The sequence below is a fragment of the Molothrus ater genome, chromosome 21 (genome assembly GCF_012460135.2).
Source record: "Molothrus ater isolate BHLD 08-10-18 breed brown headed cowbird chromosome 21, BPBGC_Mater_1.1, whole genome shotgun sequence".
NCBI classification, from domain to species: Eukaryota; Metazoa; Chordata; class Aves; order Passeriformes; family Icteridae; genus Molothrus; species Molothrus ater.
The window spans coordinates 5212916-5236324 of record NC_050498.2 but is presented as its reverse complement, the minus strand read 5'-3'; the positions used below and the strand labels follow the sequence as shown (position 1 = coordinate 5236324).

The 23409-nt window shown below is 50.4% G+C and overlaps 1 protein-coding gene across 2 annotated transcripts in view; it reads left to right on the top strand.

Annotated features, from left to right (window-relative positions):
- Nucleotides 1-2911: 2911 nt before the first annotated feature.
- DTX2 (deltex E3 ubiquitin ligase 2) overlaps nucleotides 2912-23409 on the top strand; it is a 35196-nt gene continuing 14698 nt past the window's right edge. For both annotated transcript variants that reach the window (XM_036395214.2, XM_036395213.1), the window contains exons 1-4: nucleotides 2912-2986; nucleotides 7660-8043; nucleotides 12682-13264; nucleotides 21703-21761. In XM_036395214.2, the coding sequence (XP_036251107.1) occupies nucleotides 7737-8043; nucleotides 12682-13264; nucleotides 21703-21761 (949 nt within the window). In that variant the 5' untranslated portion in view covers nucleotides 2912-2986; nucleotides 7660-7736. The remainder of the gene's footprint in view (nucleotides 2987-7659; nucleotides 8044-12681; nucleotides 13265-21702; nucleotides 21762-23409) is intronic.

Sequence of the window (23409 nt, the reverse complement as noted above, 5' to 3'; positions counted from 1 at the left end):
CCTTTAGACTCAGGGATCATCGAGGATCTTTCCAGCCACCCTCACATAGTTGGAGGAGGTTGTGCAGTGGTGTCTGACAGGCTCAGCTGGTCACCAGAACCCTCATTCATGTTGCCCATGGCTCTGTTAATCCCTTTCAGGGTGTTGGATTATCATGGAATGCAGGATAAGTGATGGAGAGGTGTGAGGAAAGGGAGACTGAGCACCAGCCGTGCACTTGTGCTGCTGAGGTGAGGCACCTCAGCCACTCTCTGTGCCCGGCAAAACCCTCCAGGGACCCTGATGCAAAATCAGATCATGAATCCCTGCTCAAAAATAAAAAAATAAATAAATCCAGTGCAATTTAAGACTCTTCCCGCAGCTCAGCCACCATCTGGCTGCTTTATCCCCACCGTACAGCCCTTCCCTCAGCCAGGAGCTGCACCCAATTCACCTCAGCTCTGCCCCACCCTGCAGCCCTTATCAGCAGCACATTCAGCCCCAGAGCATCACCCTGAACCTCGCCCATCCTCTCTCACCAGCCAGGACTCCTCACTGGGAGCATCCTTTTATCTCCCAGCCTTGCCAGGAAGGTTTGCAAGACTCAATAGCAACCCTTCTTCACCATCCTCAAATCTCCCTGAAACCTTTTCCTATTTAGGATCACAGGATGTTTAAAACCTGTCCACCCGTGCAACCACATGGATCACACAGTCTGCTCCCAGCACAGCTTTATGAAGCATTCCTATCTATTTTTCTGGAAAAGCATTCCTATCTGTTTTTTCAGGGGGAAAAAAACCCTCTGGATTGCTCTCCAATTTCTAATTACAGCCACGGGAGACAGGAATCCCAAGCACCTGAGCTGTAAATGTGAAGCTTATTGCTTAAGCAGACACATTACAAGCAGGCTATCAATCACTTCTGGCAATTATTAGTACTTTGTGAGTATTTTGAACTCGAGAATGTGACAGCCTCATCCATCCTGGAGCAGAGAAATCCATGGGCATTTGCATACGAGGCTGAGCTGTGGGGGGAGGCAGCTCCAGAGGTTTTCACTGGAGCTGTCGTGGCTATGTGCTTGGCACTGCACATTTTGGGATGAAAAACAACTTTATTCAGGCTCTGTAAAGATGAGTCTCGCATGTTTAACCCTGGAAGAAGAGTTTTATAATATCCCTCCATTCCTACAGTATGAAGTGCTTCTATGTGGTTTTGTGGTTTGTTTGTTGTTTTTGTGGTTTTTTGTTTTTTGGGTTTTTTTGTGACTACTGACTCCAAACATAATTTCCTTTATTTTATAAACCTTCTGGGGCAGGTGTATCATGGCATGGATGAATCAGTGCTGCTGGGTGTAAAGTCCAGGGAGGTTTCAAGCATTTGATAAGGACTGGTGAACACTTCCTGGTTCAGAAGGAATTATGGTGATCTTAAGGGTCTTTTTCAACCTAAATGATTCTCTGTTCTGGGGTTCTTTAATCACTGCTGCTGAGGTCTTGGTGGGGGTCCCAGGAAAGGGGAAAACCCAGGTGGGGTCTGACCTGCCTCTAGGAGAGCATGCAGAAGTGATGCAGCACCCTCCAAGATGCTTCAGGATCAAAGGAATTCCCAAATAAATGCACACATCTTGCAAGGGTGGGGAGGGAGCAGCAGCAGCTGGGAGGGAGCAGCGCTGTGTCCTTGGAGGGACCCGTGGCACATAGGGTTGTGTTCCACCGTCCTCACCCCAAACAAGGAACAGGCATCTCCAGGGCTTTGCTGGGGCGTTACTGGGATGTGATCTAAACCCTCCGGGTGGTGAGCAGGGTCACAGCCACATTCCCACAGGAGCTCTCACAGCCAGCATCCAGAGGTGTTAAACTGCAGGAGAGGCTGCACTGGTGGTGTGCAACACACACACACACACACACACACAGAACCCATCACATACATACACCATCACACACAGACCCAGTCCATCACACACACGGGCACACTCACACTCAGAATCCCCTGCACACACAGAGCATCACACCCCCCAGTGCTACCCACGCTCACACTCACACGGATGGTATCACACTGACATGGACAATACCACACTGACATGGACAATACCACACTCGTGCACAGTCACACACACTCACACCCCCACACCATCACAGACACTGTCACACTCACACCCCCACTGTCCCACATACCACCAGTTGTCTCTCTCTCACGCACACTGTCACTGTCATTTACACAATCACTTTTCCTCATCTATTCGCACTCACTGTGGCACACAATCATTCACACACTCATTATCATACACTATCACGCCCAATATCACACTCACTATTATACACCATCACACACACAGTCACTAACACACACTCATTGTCACACACTCACTGTCACACATTGTCACTTGCAGTATCACACAGTTATCATACACGCTCATTATCGCTGTCACACACTCATTACCACCCTCGGTCTCTCACACTCATTATTACACTTATTACCATATTCATTATCACACTTATTATCACATTCATAACCACACTCATTACCACTCTCAGTCCCTCACACTCATTATCACACTTGGTCCCTCACACTCATTACCATACTCATTATCATACTCAGTCCCGCACACTCACATTCATTATCACACTAATTACCATACTCATTACCATATTCGTTATCACGCTCATTACCATATTCATTATCACACTCATTACCACACTCGGTCCCGCACACTCACACTCATTATCACGCTCATTACCATATTCATTATCACACTCATTACCACACTCGGTCCCGCACACTCACATTCATTATCACGCTCATTACCATATTCATTATCACACTCATTCCCAGCCTCACGCTCGCCGTTCCTCTCCCTCACGCCTCCACCAATCACGTCCCTCCCTCCCCATCTGGCCCCGCCCCTTGGGCCCCGCCCCCTCAGCTGGTTCCCCGGCGGTCTCGCGTGCGCACGCGCGGAGGTTCCGTGACCGCGGGCCGGGAGCGGCAGCGCCGGGCCCTGCTCGGGGTGAGGGGCCGGGGGCGCGGCTGAGGGGTGACGGGACCGGGGGACAGCGGGGACAGCGGCGCCGGGACGGGGAGCTGGGCTGGGTTGGGCTGGGCTGCGCTTCGCGGGGCGGGCACCCGCGGGCGGGCACCCCCGGCACCCCGTTCCCTGTGCCGCGCAGCCCGGGCCGTTCGCGAGGCACCGCCGGGGCCGTTGCGGCCGCTCCGGGCCCGGCCTGCCTGGGGTCCCGTGAGCCCGCGGGCACAGGCGCCGTTCCCCTCGCACCAGGCCCCCGCCCCGCCACAGCTTCCGGAGCGGTCGGTGTCGTCCGGACACCTCACGGCACCCGGGGGTGTCCGTGGTACCGGGGGGCGGTGGGAGCCAGCAGGCGGCTGCGGTGGTGGCGGTGCTGCCCAGGGCCGGGGGAGCTCCCTGAGGGGCGGGTGGCCCCCACGGGCTCCTCAGGCAGGACCCGGCTTGGCCGTACCGGAGCTCCAGGAGCTCCTGCCACGACCCGAAGGCGTTGGGGAGCTGGAGGAGCCCTCCGGATGGTGCCAGGTTCTCACCGCACAAATCAGTGATCTCCCCGCAAATAATAAACTGCCTGGCTGCCCAGAAGGACCCAGGAGCGGTCGGGCTGGACGCAAAGTGTGGTGAGATCCCGTGTCCAGGTGGGATTTGTGTCTGGGTGTAGCTGCCCTCCTCTCGCTGCCTCAGTTTCTCAATTCACCCGTGCCCGAAACCAGCCCTCGCTTTAACTGTCAGGCAAACGCTTTGTTCCGCCTCTATTTTCCCCCTCCGAGGGGAACTTGCTTAAAAGCTTGTTTTGAATGGAAGCAGTCCAGATTTGGAGCAGCCGGGTTGTTTCTTCTGTTGTTTTGGCTGTCAAGCCAGCCACCTTGTGCCGTGAGGATCAGCAGAGGCTGGGAGAGGGCAGGACTGGGATGGATCTGCGTGCTTGGAGTTATGACTGTGACCCTTCCCTGCTGCCGAGCTCTGCTCTTTCTCTTTGGTTGGTGCTAATCGGTGCTGGGTGCTTGTATAAGGAAAGGTGCGTTTGGGTGTGAATTACCTGGCAACAGCTTCCAGCCCTGTTGCATCGGGTTTTGCTGTGCCCAGAAGTGCAGCTCAGCTGGTATGGGGCCCTGGTTTGGGGTCGGAGGAGGGCACAGGGCACCTGTAATGCTGCTCCAGTCGTGCCCCCTGCACAGGGTCACGTCTTACTGCAGCCCTGTGGGCTCCCTGTGCTTTATGTGCTCCCCTAATCCCTGTGTAATCTTTTCCCATGGGATCTTTGGTGCCTTCCCAGTCCTGTTTCTCAAAGTGGTGTCGTGATGCTTTACGATCCCTCCTGGGCACTTTCTTTTCTGAACAACCTGCTGAAAAGTCTCTTATTTTACCAATCTGGTGGGTTTTATTTTTAATTCAGCCCAGCTCAAGAGCTCCCAAGGCTCTTTTTCTTTTCCAGGTACAAGCTTGCATTTCGTGATAACTTTTATCAGCGCTGGCAATTCAAGTTCAGAAACTTAACAAAAGGAGTTGGCATTTTTAGAAATCATCTCAGACCCATGAATTTTAAGATCCTGCATTTAAAGCAAAAGAAAATTCTGCTTTCTGGAAGTAGAACAGAGAATTAAACACAGCTTTCAAAGGTTTCAATTTCTATTCTCCAGCTTTCTCACCACCATTTGCTGGAGTTTGAGGAGCAGGGAGTGAAGCTGCTGGAAAACACATCTGAAATGCACTCAGTTTTTTTCCTGTCCAAGTCCTCAATTAAAGCCATGTGGACAAATGTTTCAGACTTTGTGCTGGGCATAAAGTTCCAACCAAACAAATCCATACTCAGACTCTGAGCCAGTGTTACCAAATACCTTCAAAGTGAAGGGCATCTGGCTGGAATATTTAAGTCTGCACTTGAATTAGCCAAGGTTTTGTTTTCACTGGAGGAAGGGTGGCCCAGAGGATTTTGTGACTGGAGCCACGACTGTTTGGTGAATAAGAGCTTTTAGGGTTGATGTGAATTTCAGCTTTGCAAGGTATTTTTAAAACTTGAAGTGTTCCAGTCCATGGGATTTGAGTAAAGATGTGAGCTGGGATGTGTAACACATCCCAAACCACATCCCACTCTTCCCCAAACCCTTTCTGCTGTGGTGTAATGCTGAGCACAGTGCAAGCAGCTCCAGTATTGAATTTCTCAACTTTTACTATTTGTGTGCTGCTGAACTCTCAAAGAGAAATCAGGAACTGCAACTTTAGGCCTTTTCTTTGTTATTTGCCATCACTCCAGGACTTGTGTAATTCTGGCTTACTGATGCTCTCCCGCATTCCTCACTTCCCAATCCATGCAAACAGCTGCTGGCTCCAAGAGCTTTCAGCAAGAACTGGCAGGAGGCTGAAATGCTCCCCTTGCTCCTCCTTTGGAGCAGCAGTCCCAGCACAGGAAATATTTTCCCACTCTGACGGGGAAGTGGCTGCTGGAGCACGCGACGCTCGCGTGCGGCCGGCCCGGGCACCTCCACGTGTGCTCCAGGATCCACAGCATCGCTGCCACCCGGGGCTGAGGGACAGGCTGCTGTCACCCAGCTGTTACCCCTGAGTGTGAGGTGGCTTTTCTGCTGCGGTGTTCTGCTTGTTTGCTTTTCCTGCTGCTGTTTCAGAAAGGAAGGAAAAGGAACCGCTGACTGCCTCCTCACAGCCTCCCTCCTCTCTGCTCTGCTCGGGGCTGCTGATGAATGCTTGGTAACAACTTTGGGGGGAAAAACGGCGTTGGTTGTGTGTTTGGGGTTCAGAGCACCTCGGGCAAGAGGGTGGGACAGAAAATGCCACAGCCTGGCTTTTGCTCTGAGTTGAGCATGGACGATGCTGGTGGTCATTGAGCTGGAAAAATGTTGGTGTGAAACCTGCCATAAAAAGAAGTGGCCGAGGCAGGTGTTGAATTTGATACCTTAAGTCTTAAGTTGCTGTTTTGAGCAGTGAAATAACTGTCCTTGGAATGGATTCCAAGGAAAAAATTAATAGCAGGGACCAGGGTAGGATCTTGGTGATCTTGGTTTGTCACCAAGGCCAGTTGAGCTGAGGGTGTTGTATAAAAATCTCAGAGCAGCTCATAAACTAATTTACACTGAATTCCTGGGGAAACTGTTGCCTTCCTCTTCTACATGCAGACGTGTGGGTGTGTCTGTTCTGTGCTCACTCTCCTCTGTCTTTTTTAAGCTATCAAGCCACACGGGCATGATGGATGGGACGCTCCACGGAGCGTGGGCTCTTCCCCCATCCGGCAGGGATATCATTCTCTGTGCAGATGGCATCCTCCAGTGGAAGCCACCCACTGCTGCTCTGCCTCTTGGGAGACCTGAACTTTTCCATTGGATGGGAAGGAAGCTCACGGCTCCCTGCTGACTGCTGGGAGTTAAGCGAGCAATCAATGACGCGAGGCCTCAGAAAGGAGAAGGCGAATTTATTTTAAAACAAAATGAGTTTCACTCATTCACAGCCAAATCCACCTACACACGAGCACCAACGTGGGGATCTCCAAGTGGTTGTCCAGCATTTGGACAGATGTGTGTGCAGATAGTTTGGACAGGATTCCTTGGAATGACACAACAGACAAGGAATGTCAAATATCAGACCTCTGGTGTTTCTCGGTGATCATGTGATGCCTTTGGATCTGTTCTTTTTACATCCCTTGGGGGCTGAGAGTGGTGATCTCTTCTTGTTGGAATTTATTCACTCTCCTTTGTGTCTTTGTCTGGTCTTTGGGCTCCTACCCTTTCTCTATTCTTCTCCAAATCATCTCTTAAGGGCTTGAGTCTCTAGTGCTGATTGTCCCTCGTTTCAAGATGTTCTTTGTTTTCAGCCTGAGAAGCTGCAAATAGGTGTGCTTTGATCTTGAGGACCTACTAAATCAGTGCCCTCAGAACAGGCAAGTGATTGTGCCCTGTGTTCCTCCTGGTTCTCTTGTACTCCTTCCCATCTGTTTTTCCTGGATCACGCTGAACCAAAGAAGAGTTTGTACCGTGATTTGCAAACTGTGCATTAAGAGTTGTCTTCTGGTTTTGTTTGCGTGTGTAATGCTGCACAGGAGTCACAGGACTGATCCTGGGCCAAAACTAAGCAGGTCAGAAGCCTGAATGGAGCTGATGGTGTAGCCCTGGAGCTCAGATCAGTGTGAAGAGTTTGGGCACCATTTGTGTAACTCAGTCATTTCTGTGAATGAGTGTTTGGCCAGCATTGGGGTGGTCAGTGTGATGCTGCCAGGAGCAGTGCTGAGCATGGGGAAGGGGCAGAACGGCAGCTTGCCTTGGCACACTGCTGGCTACTGAGTGTCTGTCTGAGCTCATGCCAAGACTTGCAGGTCTGCCCGACACAGGGATGGTTTGGTACAGATCTCTGGTGACTCAGGTGGTGTTTGGTGCCACAAACCATAGGAAACAGAGCCTCCCTGAACAGTGTTTGCCCTCAATTAGCACAAGTTGCCAGCACTGGCAGGGAGTGAGTGGTGGTACCTCACTCACTCTCAGCCAGAGGGTTTTGAGGCCAGTCTGCTTCTCTGGAGTCTCCTAAATCCATAGTGAACATCCTCTGTGAAGGTCAGAGCTTGTTTCCCTGTCAGATGGCTTGTACGATGTGGATGTGGGGTGGGGTGATTTGGGACATCATTCTCAGCTCCCTGTGCTCTCTGTTTCTTGCTGCAGGTCCCCAGGAGAAAATGGTGTAAGGCCAGCTCAGCTGCCACTTGGAGCCGCGTTGTGCCGGGAGCTCAGGGAGGAGCATGGCAGCAGCTCAGGGAGCGGGAGGCGGCTCAGCCGGGCCGGCGGGCCCGCCCGCTTCTGCCCCGGGGCACGGCAGCGGCTCCGCGGCGGTGGCGGTGTGGGAATGGCAGGATGAATTCGGCAGGTGGAGGCCCTACCGAGGCAACGTCTGCAGCTACATTGAGCAGGTTATCCAGGCCTCTCAGCAGAAGGGCCGGCGCTCAGGGTCGGGGCTGGTCAGCAGCATCCCTTTGGGACACGCGGATCCCGCCTTGGCTCCCTATGTCATCGACATTCCAAGCCTGACACAATTCCGGCAGGATACAGGTAAGGGAGCTTCCCCCCCCCCTGTTCTGCTGGTGTGCTTGGGCACAAGCAGGGCCTTGTGCTGTGTGTGAGAGCTCTGCAAAGCTGTTTGCTACCATGCTGGGCAGCTCTGTGAGCATCTGAGCAGCATCTGCTGCTCTCCTAATGCTGTGTGGAAAAATCTGTGGAGCTGGGTGCAGGCAGACAGCCATGATCTCTTCAGGAGCAACATCAGGGGACCCCTGGAGCTCCCAGCCTGTGAGCCAGAGCTGTCAGAGCTGGAAACTTCCCTCCCCCCCAATCCATTCAAGATCACTTGCGTAAAACGATTCCGACCCTCCTGCTTGAATCCCTTGCTCCCTCTGGAGTTGGAGTGCCAGCTGCTTTGCCTTGGCATGCAGCCCTGCTCAAGCTGCTTGTGAGTGCCTGCAGCCCCCGCACGACACCGAAACGCTGCAGCAGAATCTTCCCTGCACTTGTGCTGGGAGAGCCAGGCTCGCTTCCTCCCAGGGAAAAAGGGCAGGATGGGCTCAATAGCAGAATTGAGACCTGATTTTCATTCTCCTGGGGTCACTGGGAGTAGCAGCTCAGAGTTTGCAGAAATGACTCCTGCCCTTTTTTGCTCCAGATGTGCTGAGCAGCTGGAGCTTAGAAAAAGGGCAAGGATGGAATGCATGCATTTCATCCCTGGAAAATCCAGGGAGATCCCAAATTACACAACCCAAATGAATGGCTGCTTTGGAAAGTTTTTCATCCATCCGTTTCCCCTTTGTCAATGTCTCTCCCATCACTCCAGTATGCAGTTGAGCATCATGCCAAGCTCTAAAGAGGGGCATGTGCTGGTTTCTTGCCAGTTGAAACAGTAAATGAGCAATATTTTGAATCAACTGCATGATCAGCCAATTCCAGCAGGAAAGGGAAGTGGTTGGAGCAAATGTGAGTGGTCATCACAGCTGCATCCGTGTTTTTATTCTGACTTGGTGACCTTAGGCTGAGTTTATCTAATGGTGTCCTGGGTGAGGTGAGGAGCTTTCTAGACTGGATGCCCTGGCAGGTGTGCTCAGCTTGGCCTGTTCAAACATCTGGAAGGCCAGCTGAGGCTGTGGCTTGGAGTGGTACAGTGTGGACCACCAGAGCTGGCACCAGCAGCTGTTTCTCTCCTGTTCTTTTCATGCCAAACTTGTGAAGGAGCCTTCCAGCCTCTGGCCCTTTCAGCCAGTGCTCCAACCTGTGGGCAGCAGTCCTAAGCTGTCTGGTGAAGGTGAGCAGAGAGCCTGTGGGGTGGGTGAAACGTGTCCCAGTGCAGCTGTCTGTCCTTAGAGGGTTTGTATCTCTTTAGGTCCTTGTGAAAGATCTCAAAACACTCAGTGAATATTGTCCATTTCAGGGTGGTTTGGAGCTGTTCTTCTCTGGGGGACAGTCCAGTTCAATTCTGGAAATTATATTGGCTGATATGATCTCATCTTTCCACTAGATCTGAGTTTGAGTTAATAACAAAAAGGCTGATTCTGCTCCACAGCCCTCCTGCAGTGTTTCCCATTGATCCAAAGGGATGCTCATCAGTGCTGTGAACCTCCCTGCACAAATACCTGTGTGCTCTGCAACGTGACTGTTGGAAAAGCTCTCATATCCCCTTGCCATGGCCCAGTTCTGAGCAAAGCTTTTTCTCTCTGCAAGGCTCTGCCTTCAACGTGAACCTTCCTGAGCGAGCCGCCAGCTGAACTTTGTCATGTGCTGGAGAAAAGAATCTCTACAGGAAACATCCCCATGAAAAATCTTTAAACAGTGCAAAAAATAGGCTGTTGTATTCTGCTCATTAGCTATTAGACAGATAAATAGGCTCTTCAAAGGAAGCCAGGGAGAATAACAGGAAGCCAGTGTTAACGGGAGCAGCGTCCCCAGCAGCAGGGAGTGACAGCTGTGCGGGGGGATCTTGTGGGCAGGATTAGCTGTGGGCTTCAGCTGCTGCTCAAGGCAGATTAGCTGGGAGTGAGTGCAGGGGAGCAGCAGAGTTGTCCTCTCACCACAGCTGTTTGCCCACCCTGGAGAGGAATGCCAGTTTCCCTGCCAGCCTGGGGGAAGGGAGATGTTTTCCAAGCGCATTGCCTTGGTCTTGTTGTTGACTCCTAAAAAATTTTCTTTCTACTGCTGTTTGAGGGTGTTAAAAACACAGGTTGCTTGCAAGTCCTACAGTCCTCTTTGTGCTGCTTTTAGCTTCTGAGCTGCCAGTGGAGCAGGGGAAACCTTGCTAATCTCCTGAGATGTGTCCCACTGGACACTTTGCCTTACCTGTAGTAGTCCCCTTTCTCTGGGAGCAAGTTGCCTGCACTCATTTCTAAATGTAATGCATGTCTCACCATCTCATTCCCAGTCCAGTCCCATCCCTAGTCCTCCTCCTGCTCAGGGATTCATTCCTGAAGTTATCCACCTTTTGAGGCTGTTTGTGTTTCTGAAACTTGGCAGGACTTGCTGGATAGGAAAAGTCATTGCTAGAGTTTGCTTTTGGCTGTTGAGTCTGCTTTTCCACTAAGACATCAATTCCAGGCTGGGAAGGTCATCTTGGTTCTGATAGTTTCTGCTAGAGGAAGGTCTGGTGCCACAGGAATTCTGAGCTCCATGGTTGAGCTATTGGGGAGGTTGCTGTGTTTGACTGGCTGCTAGTAGTGTTTTAAGTGTGCTGATGAGATGTTTGTTGGCTGGTGTCACTGGAGAGTCCTGCTCTGCAACAAGCAGAGTGCTTGGTGCTGCTCTGGAGCAGAAACACAAGTCCTGGCACTCCTTGGTCTGGCACATTGTGCCTTAGAGAGAGCCTTTGCCTTTGTCAGCTCTGGAGCTCCAGCAGTGCTGAGATAAGGAAACAGTTACAGTTGTCACAACTATTGGGTACAATACAGCAGCATGATCCTCATGCCAGCATGCAGGCAGGCAGAGCCTGAATGCAGCAGCAGTTGGATTTTGGATCTATGGAGTCCCACGTGGGCTGTCCTCCCTCTTCTTTGGGATGTGGTTTTTGGGTGTGAAGCCTGCCTGGATTGCCTGTGCCCCACAGAGCCTCCAGTATATCCTGGGGCAGTTCTCCTCAGGCTTTAGGTGTGGGTACTTGTAAATGTGTCAGTTTTCACCCGGGGTCCTGGAGCACACTGCCATAACTCTCATGACCTCTTTAGAGGCTTCATTTTATTTTTTTTTTCTCTTGGTGCTCATCTTTGAACTCCTCCTGTGTCGTTACAACTTGGCTGCACTCCTGTTCACCCTCACCTTCCTAGATCCCCAGACTTGCTTTCCCCACCAGCCTTTCCTGCTCCTCTTCCTCTGTGCGGAATGCTGCTGAAGGTTTTTGCTGCAGTAGCAGTTTTGACCCTGCTGCAAGAACCCATTTTCAAAGGTTACAGAGCTTCTGTCCTGTTGGGTGGCTTCCTTCCCTTTCATTAGGCTGCTGCTTTTTTGAAGTATGGGATAAAGTACCCAGAAGTGGAGTCATCCTGGAAAGCCAGGCTTCCAGGGAGTTCAAGCTCCAGCTGTCGCTGTCGAGCGGCCTTGCAAGAGTAGTGTTTCTCCTTCCATTTCTCTCCCTTTGTCTGAACAGCTGCTCTCTCCAGTTTTCAAGTGATTTCATTGTCTTCCCCTCTCTAGTCTTGCTCTCTCTCCCAGCAGTCAGGAGCCTGCAGAAGTTTGCCCTTCTCTGAAGTCCTCACCCTTGCCCCTTACGGGACTTCACCCACTTTCCCAAGACCAAAATTGCCCTGACCCTTGTGTAACAAAGTGGGTGTTCAGCCCCTTAAGTGCTCCTACAAAGTACTTCCCCATGGTGTCTTGTCTCTATAGTTACTCTGTTGTCAAGGCTGTGGGAGTTGGTTTTTTTTTTAACCAGATCTGTGCCTCAGCCTGATTTTTTTTTTTTTTCCTTTTTCCTTTTTTTTTCCCTTTTAACGTCAGGGAGGCATATGTGATCACTGTGCCTTTGTGCTCGGGTGTGTCTGCGTCTGCATCCTCTCTCCTTCCCTCCTTTCCCACCCTTCCTCCTTGCAGCTTTTGAACCTGCTGCCAGCCCACAATCAGATTTGGCAGAGGGACAGGGATCTCAAGGATGTTGCATTTTTCTAAGCTCCATGAGCAAACCCAGCCCTGTTGGGAAGAGAAGGTCTTTTAGTGCCCCTTTTGAGGGAGAATGAGAAAGGCAGCATGGATCTGTGCAGAAACAAATCCCCAGGACAACATCCCTCTTGGTTCTCTGCTGGCTAAATGGTTGTGTGTTACAATGTTCACAGGGGTCTCAGGTTGAGGGAAGAGACGAGGATCTGACTCCACGTTTCAGAAGGCTTGATTTATTATTTTATGATATATATTATATTAAAACTATACTATAAGAATAGAAGAAAGGATTTCATCAGAAGGCTAGCTAAGAATAGAATAGCAAGGAATGATAACAAAGGCTCTGTCTCAGACTCTCTGTCCGAGCCAGCTGGGCTGTGATTGGCCAATAATTAGAAACATCCAACACAGGCCAATCTGTTGCATTCCACAGCAGCAGCAGATAATCAATGTTTACATTTCATTCCTGAGGCCTCTCATCTTCTCAGGAGGAAAATTCCTAAGGAAAGGATGTTTCATAACAGATGTCCCTACAGTTGTGTTTATTGTCCCCCCTCTCCCCCACAGGGACCATGCGGGCTGTCCGCAGGCACGTCTTCCCGGGGGACTCTGCTGCAGGCCAGGGCATCGTGTGGGAGTGGCAGAACGACGAGGGCGGCTGGTCCCCGTACGAGATGAACGTCTGCGTGTTCCTGGAGCAGGCCCGTGCCACCAACCACCAGCGAGTGGACCTGGGGCCTTTGGGCTACAACTATGAAGTTGACTTTGTGGCTCAAGTGCAGACCAACAAGAGCACGCGGTTCCGCCGCAGCGTTCAGAGGCGTTTGGACGCGCCCTACCCGGTGACCACCTCCACTACACCCCTTCACACTGGGGTGGGATGTTCTTGCCAGCAGTGCTGGCCAAACAGCGGGACTGGCCCCATCACCACACGCTACCGACACTCCACAAACTCTCCCAACTCTGCCGCTGCTCATCAGGTTCCCGGGAGGACAGCGTCTGTAAGTTCTTCCAACGTCGGCTTCGTGCCCTATAACAAACCTGCTTTGACTGGAGCAAGGTCAACACCAAGACTCAATGCACAGAACACCTTGGTTTTGGCTCAGTCTGGGAGCCTCAGTGCAGCATTGGCAGCATCTAATGGAGTCAGGTACAGATCCTAATTCACCTTTAAATACCATTTGTGTGTCCAAGAGATCTGCTATGCTCAGGTCTGCATCCAGGAGCCTCTGTCCCAGAGGACCTCACAAGGGTCTTGTCCCTAGGAGAGAGAGGTTTGTGCCTGTATATCCAGTGCAGTGGATGAAAAGACTTCCCCTCTGCTTTCTACCTCATTTCTTCCCATTTGAAATATAGTCCCTGTCTACCAGTCTCCCTGAACCACAGGGAAATTGACTCAGGTTGAGATTCTGAAGGCTTTAGAAAATTAATAGTGAGCAGTAGTATTTTGGGTTAGGTTAAAAAACAACTTTGAGGGGAATTCAGTGAAGGAAAAGGGAACTTGTAAACACACCTATTTAATTCAAATTAGGCAGTAGAGTGGAACACTGCTCTGCATTCTAAGCTCTTCCTCTTCAAGGAGGGACCACAGGACTCATTGCATGTGGCTGAGACCTCATGAACTCTCTGTCAAAATCAAGTTATTTTTCAGGCTAAGTGGTGATGAGGAGCAGAGGTGCCACTGGATCCATTTTCACTATGGCTCTTCTCTGACAGGGCTGGAGCCAGTGTGTATCTCTCAGCCCAGGATTTCAGCTCCTGTCAGCTAGAGCCAAAGGAGGGCTGTGTTTGCACCTTACTGGTGGGGGAGGAAGAGCCTCACTTCTCTTGTGGCCTTTTGGTTGCTGCCAGCTCAGTGAAAAGCAGAGGCTTGTGGTCCGACAGCCCGGCTCCTCTCCATGGCATGGGCTGCTGGGGCAAGCCACAGTTGTTATTCCACTTTCAGAATCTTAACTCTTCCTGTGCTCAAACCCTTGCTGGCAGAGGTGTGTGTGGCCTGTCTGTGAGTGTGACCCATCAAGGGCTGGCTGACTGCTCCCTCTGTTTGTGAATGGCTGGAAGTGGCAGAGCCTTACACTCACCTTCACTGGGAGTAATCCAGCTGTTGAACCCCTGAGAAACTGCAGGGAACTTGCCAGAGCTGACTTACCCTGTCCAAGTAAGTTCAGAGATAAGAGATCTTGGAAGCACATTCTGCTAATTGCATGAGGCACAGGGGTTTGAGGTTTGTTTTGAATCTCATTTGTGTTTTAAACAAGACTGTGAATCTTGAGATGCTTTTCTTAGTGTCGTGTCAGGACTTGCCCTCTTCGGGGTCATCCGAGTGAAATGACTTCTGACATCCTGTTCTTCTTTCTCACGGTCTTTTTTTTGGTGCTTTTTTTCCACCTGGTGATTTTTTGTGTTGCTTTAAGCATCCACAGTACTTCTCTGTTCTAGTCACCTTCGAGCAGGGCTGAAAATCAGCCCCCAGTAAGGCTCTGGCTGTCTCCTGAAGAAGCTGCCAAATTCCCCTTCTCACAGGAGTTGCTGGTGGGTACGTGGGGTGACTGGGCTGCCAGGAGCCCCCATCCCTCCCCAAAGGATTTGCAAAGTGACTCAGGGTGGGGAGTTTGAAAAGGAAGAGCCAAGTGCTGCAGCAGTTGCCCCACAAGCCTGTCTGGAGCTGATCAGGGTCTGGGTATGTTGTGTGCTCCTGGTGGGGGGGACAGGCTGTCCTGAAAGGAGGGAGGATGGACAGAGATGCTTGGAGGGGGTTGCCACAGGTTCCTGACCATGGTCCAGGCCATGCTGACTGGGAGGAGAGAGGTGGCCAGGATGTGCCCATGGCTGGTTGCCATGGCTGGTTGAGGCTGGGCTGTTTGAACCTGTTTTGCAGCTCAGCTGTTTGTGTTGTGCAGGGGGTGAGGTGGTTGGTGTCCTGGCAATCATCCCCAGCCAAGCCAGCCTTTCTGGGGGATGTGAAGGGATTGTACAGGTAAATCTATGCCACGCAGGGCAGGTGGCAGCTCTTTGGATACCAGGGAGTGTGTGAGTGCTGTCAGACCTGTGTAAAACCCACACCCCCAGTGAGCCCCACTCCCCTGCCTGCTGGCTCTGTCCCTTGGGGTGTGATCTTCAGTCCTTTGGGATTAGTTTGCAGCTCTCCTTTATCCCTGCCAGAACAACAAGTGCACACAGGGGGGCAATCTCTGTCTTCCAGCAGGGTACCATGTGTCAAAGGGACTTTTTCATCCCCAGCTGCCAGCTCAGCTGATGGCTTTTCCCCATCAGCCCTGTGCTGGGGTTGGGTCGGAAATGCCACTGGGTGGGTGTAATTGCTCCTGGCTGCAGTTACAGGCTCAGGCTCATGAAACCCATGTCCCAGCAGAAAATCCTTTAATTTCTGTGAATTAGGGGAAACCTGAGTAGCAAACTCTAACAATGTGTTTCATTTAATTTTTAAGCCCAGAGCATTCCTGGGTTATTTTATCCATTAGGTTCTGTGTCTTCCCCCCCTCAGACATAGTGTGGTGGTTAGTTCCCCTTCCCTTGCAGTCAATGCCCTCCATCTCCCTACAGTCTGACCATTTTGGCTAATTATCCTGCATTAAATTTCCTGCCACAGGTTTCTGGCTGTGTTCTCATAGCTATGATGTGCAATTCCTGTGCTGGCTCATGCCCAGAGACCCAAGGGAGGGAAGCACTGGGCCTGGTGTCTGCTAAAGGTTGTGTTGTATTCACCCCACAGACTTTGGCTCCAAAGCAGCCCTGACAGATTACTTGCTTTTACAAAACTGCTGATCTCCACAAAACTTGCAGAGGTGGCTGAGCTGCAACTGGCAGAAGGGCTCAGAAACTCTTGGGAAAGACTGAAAGGCAGTGCAGTTGTTTACACCCAATTTCTTTAGAAAACACAGCTAAAAATGGCAGCTCTCTCTTACAGGGCTGAGAAGGAGGTGCAGTTCATCCTGGAAGGCTGCCTGACTCCCTGTGTGGCTGTGGCAGTTCTTTCTGGCAGGCAGGCAGGCAGGGGTAGCCCCCAGAACAGGCATGCCCAGGCTGCTGTGCCACTGAGGGTGATAAAATGTATTTCCTGCTTGCTGGAGGGTGGATGCTGGTGTGAGAGCAGGAGGAGCTCCAGCTCTGCCAAATGCACTTTAATTTCCTCCTGCTCTCAAGAGGGTCAAAGCCACTGGAAAACCCAGAGAGGAGTGCCAAGGCTTAACTAGATGCTAATATCCTTGGCTGTGCTGCTAATAAATTACATACATGTGGGCAAGTTATTTTGTTTCTTGGTGCATTAGTTTCCTCTGGTGGATTAAACACAGTTAATGAATCAGGCCTCTCTCATGGACAGTGCTGGGATCTGCACATGGAATGTGCCATGGCAAGGGCTGTGTCCTTAGCTCAGCACTGTTAACCAGGATCCCAGCCACCTCCTGGCAAATCCTTCCCACCCCACATGGGAAAGCATCAATTCCCTAGGGCAAGAGCTCCCCTGTTCCCTCACTGTCTAATTACAGAGTAAGGCACTCCTGAAGCACAGTAAGGAGTGCCCTGCTTGTAATATGAGCGAGTAAAGCTGCAGGAAGCAATCTTCTGGGAGTTATTAATTAATGTCCCAGCCAGGCAAATCCCTACAGCAGCTCTGCAGGCTCCTCTGAGCTTATGTGGCTTTGGCTGCTGGTCTGGGTTGTGCCTACAAATAAGGCAGGCAGCTGATAGGGGCAGGATTTTGTATAAAATCAGGGGGAATGGGGGTCTTGGGAGCTGGAAAAAGATACTGACAGAATTGGGGTGTGTGACAGTGTTCACAGGGGTCCCAGGATGAGGGAAGAGACAAGGATCTGACTCCATGTTTCAGAAGGCTTGATTTATTATTTTATGAAATATATTATATTAAAACTATACTAAAAGAATAGAAGAAAGGATTTCATCAGAAGGCTGGCTAAGAATAGAATAGCAAGGAATGATAACAAAGGCTTGTGTCTTGGACAGAGAGTCCGAGCCAGCTGGGCTGTGATTGGCCATTAATTAGAAACAACCACATGAGACCAATCACAGATCCACCTGTTGCATTCCACAGCAGCAGATAATCAATATTTACATTTTGTTCTTGAGGCTTCTCAGCTTCTCAGGAGAAAAAATCCTAAAAAAAGGATTTTTCATAAAAGATGTCTGTGACAGGGGTGTTCTGGTGCTGCACCCCAAATCTCCCGTGGGGAACAATGCACAGTCAGTGCTTTGTAGGATCAGGAATGACCCTAAACAGGGCCTTCCCTTCTTTCTTTCCACCTTTCTATCCTTCAGCTTTGTCCATAGGCATTCCCATCAGCTCCTTGGGTGGTGAGGAGCCCTCCTGGTGCTGCTTCCACTGTGCCCACTGTGCGTTGTCCTGCAGCCCTTTTAGCCAGCATGGGGCTGCCACCAGGTGACATTACTGTCACCTGACACTCAGTGAGCCCTGGGAAGGGCTTTGGACCTTAAGGAGCTGTGGTAGCACTTAGTGTGAAGCAGGGCTGGGTGCTGCCCTGCTCTGTCAGGAGAAGTGGTGGCTGTTGCCCAGAGGGCTACAAGGATGCCATGATAGATACAGAGATCTGTGGCCTGCTGGTTGTGTGCAGGGGAGAGGAAGGAAGAAAGGGCCATACCAGGTGGAGAGGCAGAGTTCCTACAGGCTTCTGTTGGGGTGTTGTGCATGTGGGGCTCAGGTGATGGCTCCAGCCTGGCCACCCAGTGTTTGAAGTGGCAGCAGCCCTGGATTCCAAGCTGTTGACACAGTTCCTTGCTGGACTTGTGCTTTGCTGTCTCACTGGTGTTGCAGATTCTTGAAATTCTGGGGAAGTGAGTGGGTTTGTCATGCTGAAATCTCAGTCTGCCCTGTCTGCCTCCTGTAGCAGGCTGCCTGGGAGCCAGTGGTAGGAAATCTTACCAGGATCTTCTTGCTGTATCTCTGATTTTGCATCCTTTTATTCACAACCTGGTGATCCCTGTTACGCTCAGGAACATCCAGCACACAGAGCAGCGGGAGGGCAGGAGCTGCAGCAAACAGCAGGACAAAAGTGAACCAGGAAGGAGGAATTGATACCAGGACACGTTCAGAGAATTCAGGCGTTGACTTTCAGGTGTTGCAAGCACCTGCAAGAATACTTGGCCAGGAGTCAAAGGCACTGCCTGGTGAGAAATCTCCATGGGCAGCAGGAGCAGGTGTCTCAGTGGCTCCTTCTCATCTCTCCACACTGCAGTGCTTGCTCTTGCACTGATGCTACCCAGACCTCCCTTACCCAAAAGATCATTTTTTCTCCTAACTGAGCTGTTTTCAATGAATGAGCAGGGCCTCTCGCCAGAAGCCAGCACTGGTGAGGCAATGCTGGAATATCTTGAGCTTGTGCTGTTCCATTATTGGATGCACAGTCCATGTTACACTACAAGAGCAACATCCTTCCTTGTTACCTCATCCCCTTCCTCCCCCCAAACCCCCACTTCAGACCCAGGGTAGGCTCTGAGGAGCATTTCCTCACCATTTTTGGCACAGCAGCACTTCCTCCCACGCACTGTGACTGCAGACCTGCCCAGGCAGTGTTGTGGTACCTCAGAGCCCTGTGCATTCCCCTTGATTTCATCAGCCTCTGGGCTTTCTGCAGTTGGAACAGAGCTCAGGGAGCGTGGCAGCCCTGCTCCCACGGTGCAGAGTGGATGGGTCAGCATATCCCACAGCACTGTCAGCTGAGATGCTGCTAGTGAATGGGTGTATTTACTGAAATAAGAAGTGTTTGGTTTCTCCATCATCACATCAGTTGGCTCAAAGCCTCCAGCAGCCAAAGCTGACACACTTTGCCTTTACAGCAGGAGTGCAGCTGAGCAGTGACCGGTTCCTGGATGGTAATTTGTCTGGTTCCTGGCTCATGGATGGTAATTTATCTGCAGTGCACTCACGGCTTCCCAAACTTGATTGCTTGCAAATGCATCAAGTGCTTATCTTGTGTTTCTCTCTGCAGATCTCAAGGGCTCTTCTCACTTCTGTTGTGGTTTAACCCAGCAGACATTTAATCACCACACAGCCCCTCAACTCACTCCATCCTCCCCCAGGGGAATGGGGGAGACAACTGGAAGAAAAAAAATAAAAATTGTGGGTTAAAATAAAGACAGTTTAACAGGGCAGAGAAGGGAGGGAAAATACTAATGCTGATAATAATTGAAACTACAAAACAAGTCATGCACCAAGCAGCTGCTCACACCCACTGACCAATGCCCAGCCATTCCCAAGTAGCAGCCCCCAGTCAGTTTTCCCCCTGGTTTTGCTAGAGATCATGGCATCCTGTGATCTGGAATATTCCTTGAGTCACTTGGGGTCGGGTGTCCCAGCTGTGTCCCCTCACAGCTTCTTGTGCCCCCCAGCCTCCTCACTGCTGGGGTGGGGTGAGGAGCAGAAAAGGCCTCACTTAGTGTAAACACTGCTCAGCAACAACTAAAATCCCTGTGTTATCAGCATTATTCTCATCCTAAATCAAAACTAGCTACTAGGAAGGAAATTAACTCCATCCCAGCTGAAACCAGGACAACTTCATACAAGTTCTAACTCGTGGATGACTTGGATTTGAGTCTCACAAGTAGAAAACAAGAGTGAAGGACTTCTCTGCCATCTTTTCAAAGCATGGTTAGCAGTGATCCCCTTCCCAGGGCAGCTCTGGGTTTGGTTTCTCCAGCCTCAGGTGTAATGACCCTGTGCTCCAGCTTGTTGGAAGGATTCCCTGCCCCCACCTCTTTTCCTGGTACAGCAGAAGGTTCAGCTTTGTGCTTTATTTTATTTTTACCTTCCCTGGGGAAGTGAAAGTCCCCAAGGTGCTGCTTCATCTCAGGGCATGACCACAAAACACAAACTTCTGTATCAGTCACAGGCTGGGGTGGAGGGGGTGCCCAGGCTCAGTGGTGTTTTCTTGGCTTCTCAGGAAGAAATGAGGGAAGGTCCAATGTCTCTGATTTTTTGGGAGCAGTTCTGTCAAGTTCCTGGTCCTCAAATATGTCTGCAGCTAGAGGAGTCCTGCTCCTTGCCCTCTTCTGAAGAGGATCATGAGGGCAGAGATGAAGCAAAGGGATGAAATAAAGAAGTAAGGAAATACCTAAGAAAGAGCTGTGACAAAGAGGGTGAATCAGGAAAGAAAGAGAGTCATAAAGACATCTGATTTACAGCCCTTTGAAATCACAGGGAAGGTTTTCACTTTGTTTGGTGGGTTTGAATTGTAGCCAGAACAATCTGTTGCGTCATTTGAAGGCATTGCAAAATTTGGGGCAGCAGAAGGGAAAGCACAGCCTTTGAAAGAGGCAGGAGGGAAACCTCTGTGGTCCAGAGGGCTTTATAAGGGTCTGGGGGTGCTGATCTCACTTGGCCAGACTGCCAGAGCTGCACCAAGCCCTGGGTCCTGCCCAGGGCTCTCCAGGGAGGCCAGCACACCTGTGGGAACCTATTCCAAACTGTGACAGGTAGGGGAGGGGACAGGTGGGGTGGAAAACAAAAATCACTTGTGTCACTCAAAAATCTTGTTCAGCCCTATCATTGTTATGTGAATGTGAACAAAGGTTTTAGCAAGACTGAAAGAGGGACCTCTGTGGTACCTTTTTGGGCAGGGCAGCTATTGCATCCCAGCTGGACACAAGAAGGTTTCCCCTAAACAGTGAGTGAATTTTGAGTTTTTGACCACCTTAGTCTCTGAATTCCTAAGCAGCTGGCCAGGTTTGTGTCATTTTGGAGAGTCCTTGGAGGTTGTTGTGTGAATGCACCATGCATTAACTGCTGATGATGAGGTGCATGAGCCTCATCCATCCCAGACACATGGGCCACCTGAGACAAAGTCCATGGGTGGCTTCTCTGTGCCACCATTTGGATTTCAAGTGTGTGGATCCATATGGATGGATTCCATTTGGATTTCAAGTGTTCCTGCTCTGCTAATGTGGATCCAGCTTGGTTTCTTCTCTAGTGACCCCCATCAGTGTTGATGCTGCTGCTCCCCTTTCCTCCCTATCTCCTGCTAATGGCATAACCCTGGCTGCCCATGTATCCCAAAGGTGAAGTACAGCTGCCAGCACTGCCAAAACAAGTAGGTGAGGAGCCTCAAAGGCATGTTTGGTGTCCATCTTCTCTTGATTTCCAAATGAAAACAGGCCAAGCTCTTCTAGGTCTCCTTCAGCCTTTTTTCCCTCATTCCCACATCCCCCTTGGATGCTGGTGCAGGTTGGCTGCTCTGTGGGGCAGTGGCAGGAGCAGGGAGATATCAGAGGGTCAGAGCAGGGTCTAGCAGGAGGAATGGATGAATTAGGAGAAGATGGGGCTGGAAGCAGCTTCACACAGCAGAGCTCTAAGCCCCCCCTTGCAGGTGAGTAAATCCAGGAGAGAGCTCTGGTAAGGACACAGCTCCTTAAGTACAGCTGCAGGAGCAGGGCAGAAGGGCCCATGGGTGAGGGTCCCAGCTGGGGCTCATCTGAGCAATTAATCCCTGCTAATATATCCAGGGCCCTGGGCCTCAGGAGGGAGCAGTGTATTGCTGAATTCTCTTTGTTTTGGTTGTCTCTAATCCTTGCTGTTAAAGTCATCTCTTCTTTTTTCTCCAGTGCCCAGGCCCTGCCTGTCAAGATGTCCAAATCCAGCAGGGTGAGCCAGGCCCTGGCAGGTAAGAACTCCTCTGTGCTTTATTTGTTCAATCCTTAGAGTAGAGAGAATGAGAGGTTTGCCTTTCTATAGCATTTACTTTCTATTTTTGACTTTTGGAAAGAATCAGAAACATTGCTGGCATTTAAGGTTTTTGACCCAAAGATTTTCCAGAAAAGCAAAGAGGGCAGATTTGTGGGAGAATGGAATAGGTAAACCTTATGAACTGTTTTTCTCATCCTGAGACTTTCAAAATAAGTGGGATTATTTGAGGCATGGCTATTCATCTTCTTCTGTATATGTGGATGAGCAAGTAGCAAAGGAAAGGGTATGTGAATCAAGCTCAGTGCTAGCTGCTATTTTCTGCCTCTTTTAAAGTCAAAGGAGAGGAGGGATGTGAGACTTTGTGTGGTTTTTAATATGATTTTTTACAATGTGGTTTTATTTAAAAAAAGCTCTGATGGTCTTTTGCTTAAAGAGGGTTGTGATGCCTTGTGTTGGGAAAGGGGGACAGAAGTTGAATCAGACATTGTCTCCTGGTTTGCTTGTTATCCAAACCTGTGAGCACACTACTAAATATACTGAGCAATATATCTGGGAGGGATGAAAGTGCCAGTTTTCAATGCTCCTTTTCAGAGTAGATTTGCCTGTTAAAGTTGAAATGGCTTTGCCTTGAAAATGACAATTGGTGCTGTCAGCTTCCCATTTTGTTGCTGTGCCAAAAGCCAGTGGCACCTTTGCTGTGTGTTGGCTCAGCCAGTGCCAAACCAGTGCCCCTGGTGTGCTGGAACTGGGGGATTTGGGTGCTCTGGTGTCAGCTGTACTCTCAAAAGTGTATCATTACCTGGTAGAGGAGTGCTAAACATCTGGTATTTTCTGGAGTTTTCTCTGTTTCACTCTCTACAGAATGTGTGTTAACCCTCTCCTTCCTCTGTCTCTTGTCCATGCATGGTCTCTTGAGGTTATTAGCTCCTGGGACACCAGCCTTTGCTCCTGAGTGAGCAGAGACAGTTACATTCTTGTTTTTCAAGACAGTGGTTCCCACCTTATACCAGAAAAGGTGTTGGGTCTCTTGTTGAGTGCCAGGCTCTACCCTGGCTGAGAAGGGTTCCTAGGATTGATGATTCCCTTCATCTGACATTGGCACCATCCTGAGAACTGCCCTGCATGTGTCTGCAGCCAGACTGGCACTGCATGAAAACTAACACAGGTGTCCTCTGACATGCAGCATGCAGCCCATCTGACTCCTCCTTAATAAACCACTGTGGAAATGAGGTGTAAAGACAAGCTCAGCCCTTGTCTAGGTGGGTGACCTGAGCAGAACTCCCCTTGCTTATAACAGCTCAGCCTTTCATGCCCTGGCTGTGTCATTAGGTACTTAATCACAGAAAGGTAAATAAAGCGCAGAGCTGATGAATCCAGGCTGTGTTAATGTTGTTCCTGTGATCTCCATGCACAGGAGGGGAATATGTGCAGTCTGTTCATGCCTTGTGGTGCCACGTTTAGATAGAAAAGGCAGCAGAAATCCCAATAGAATAAACCATTTGCCAGCATTTAATACAATAAAATGGTTAAAATTGTAATTGGTATCTCTGTTGTTGCAGTCTGGGGGTGTAAAAGAAGGGATAATTACTCATTTTAATATTCTTTACCTCTCCCTGGGGCAGCCA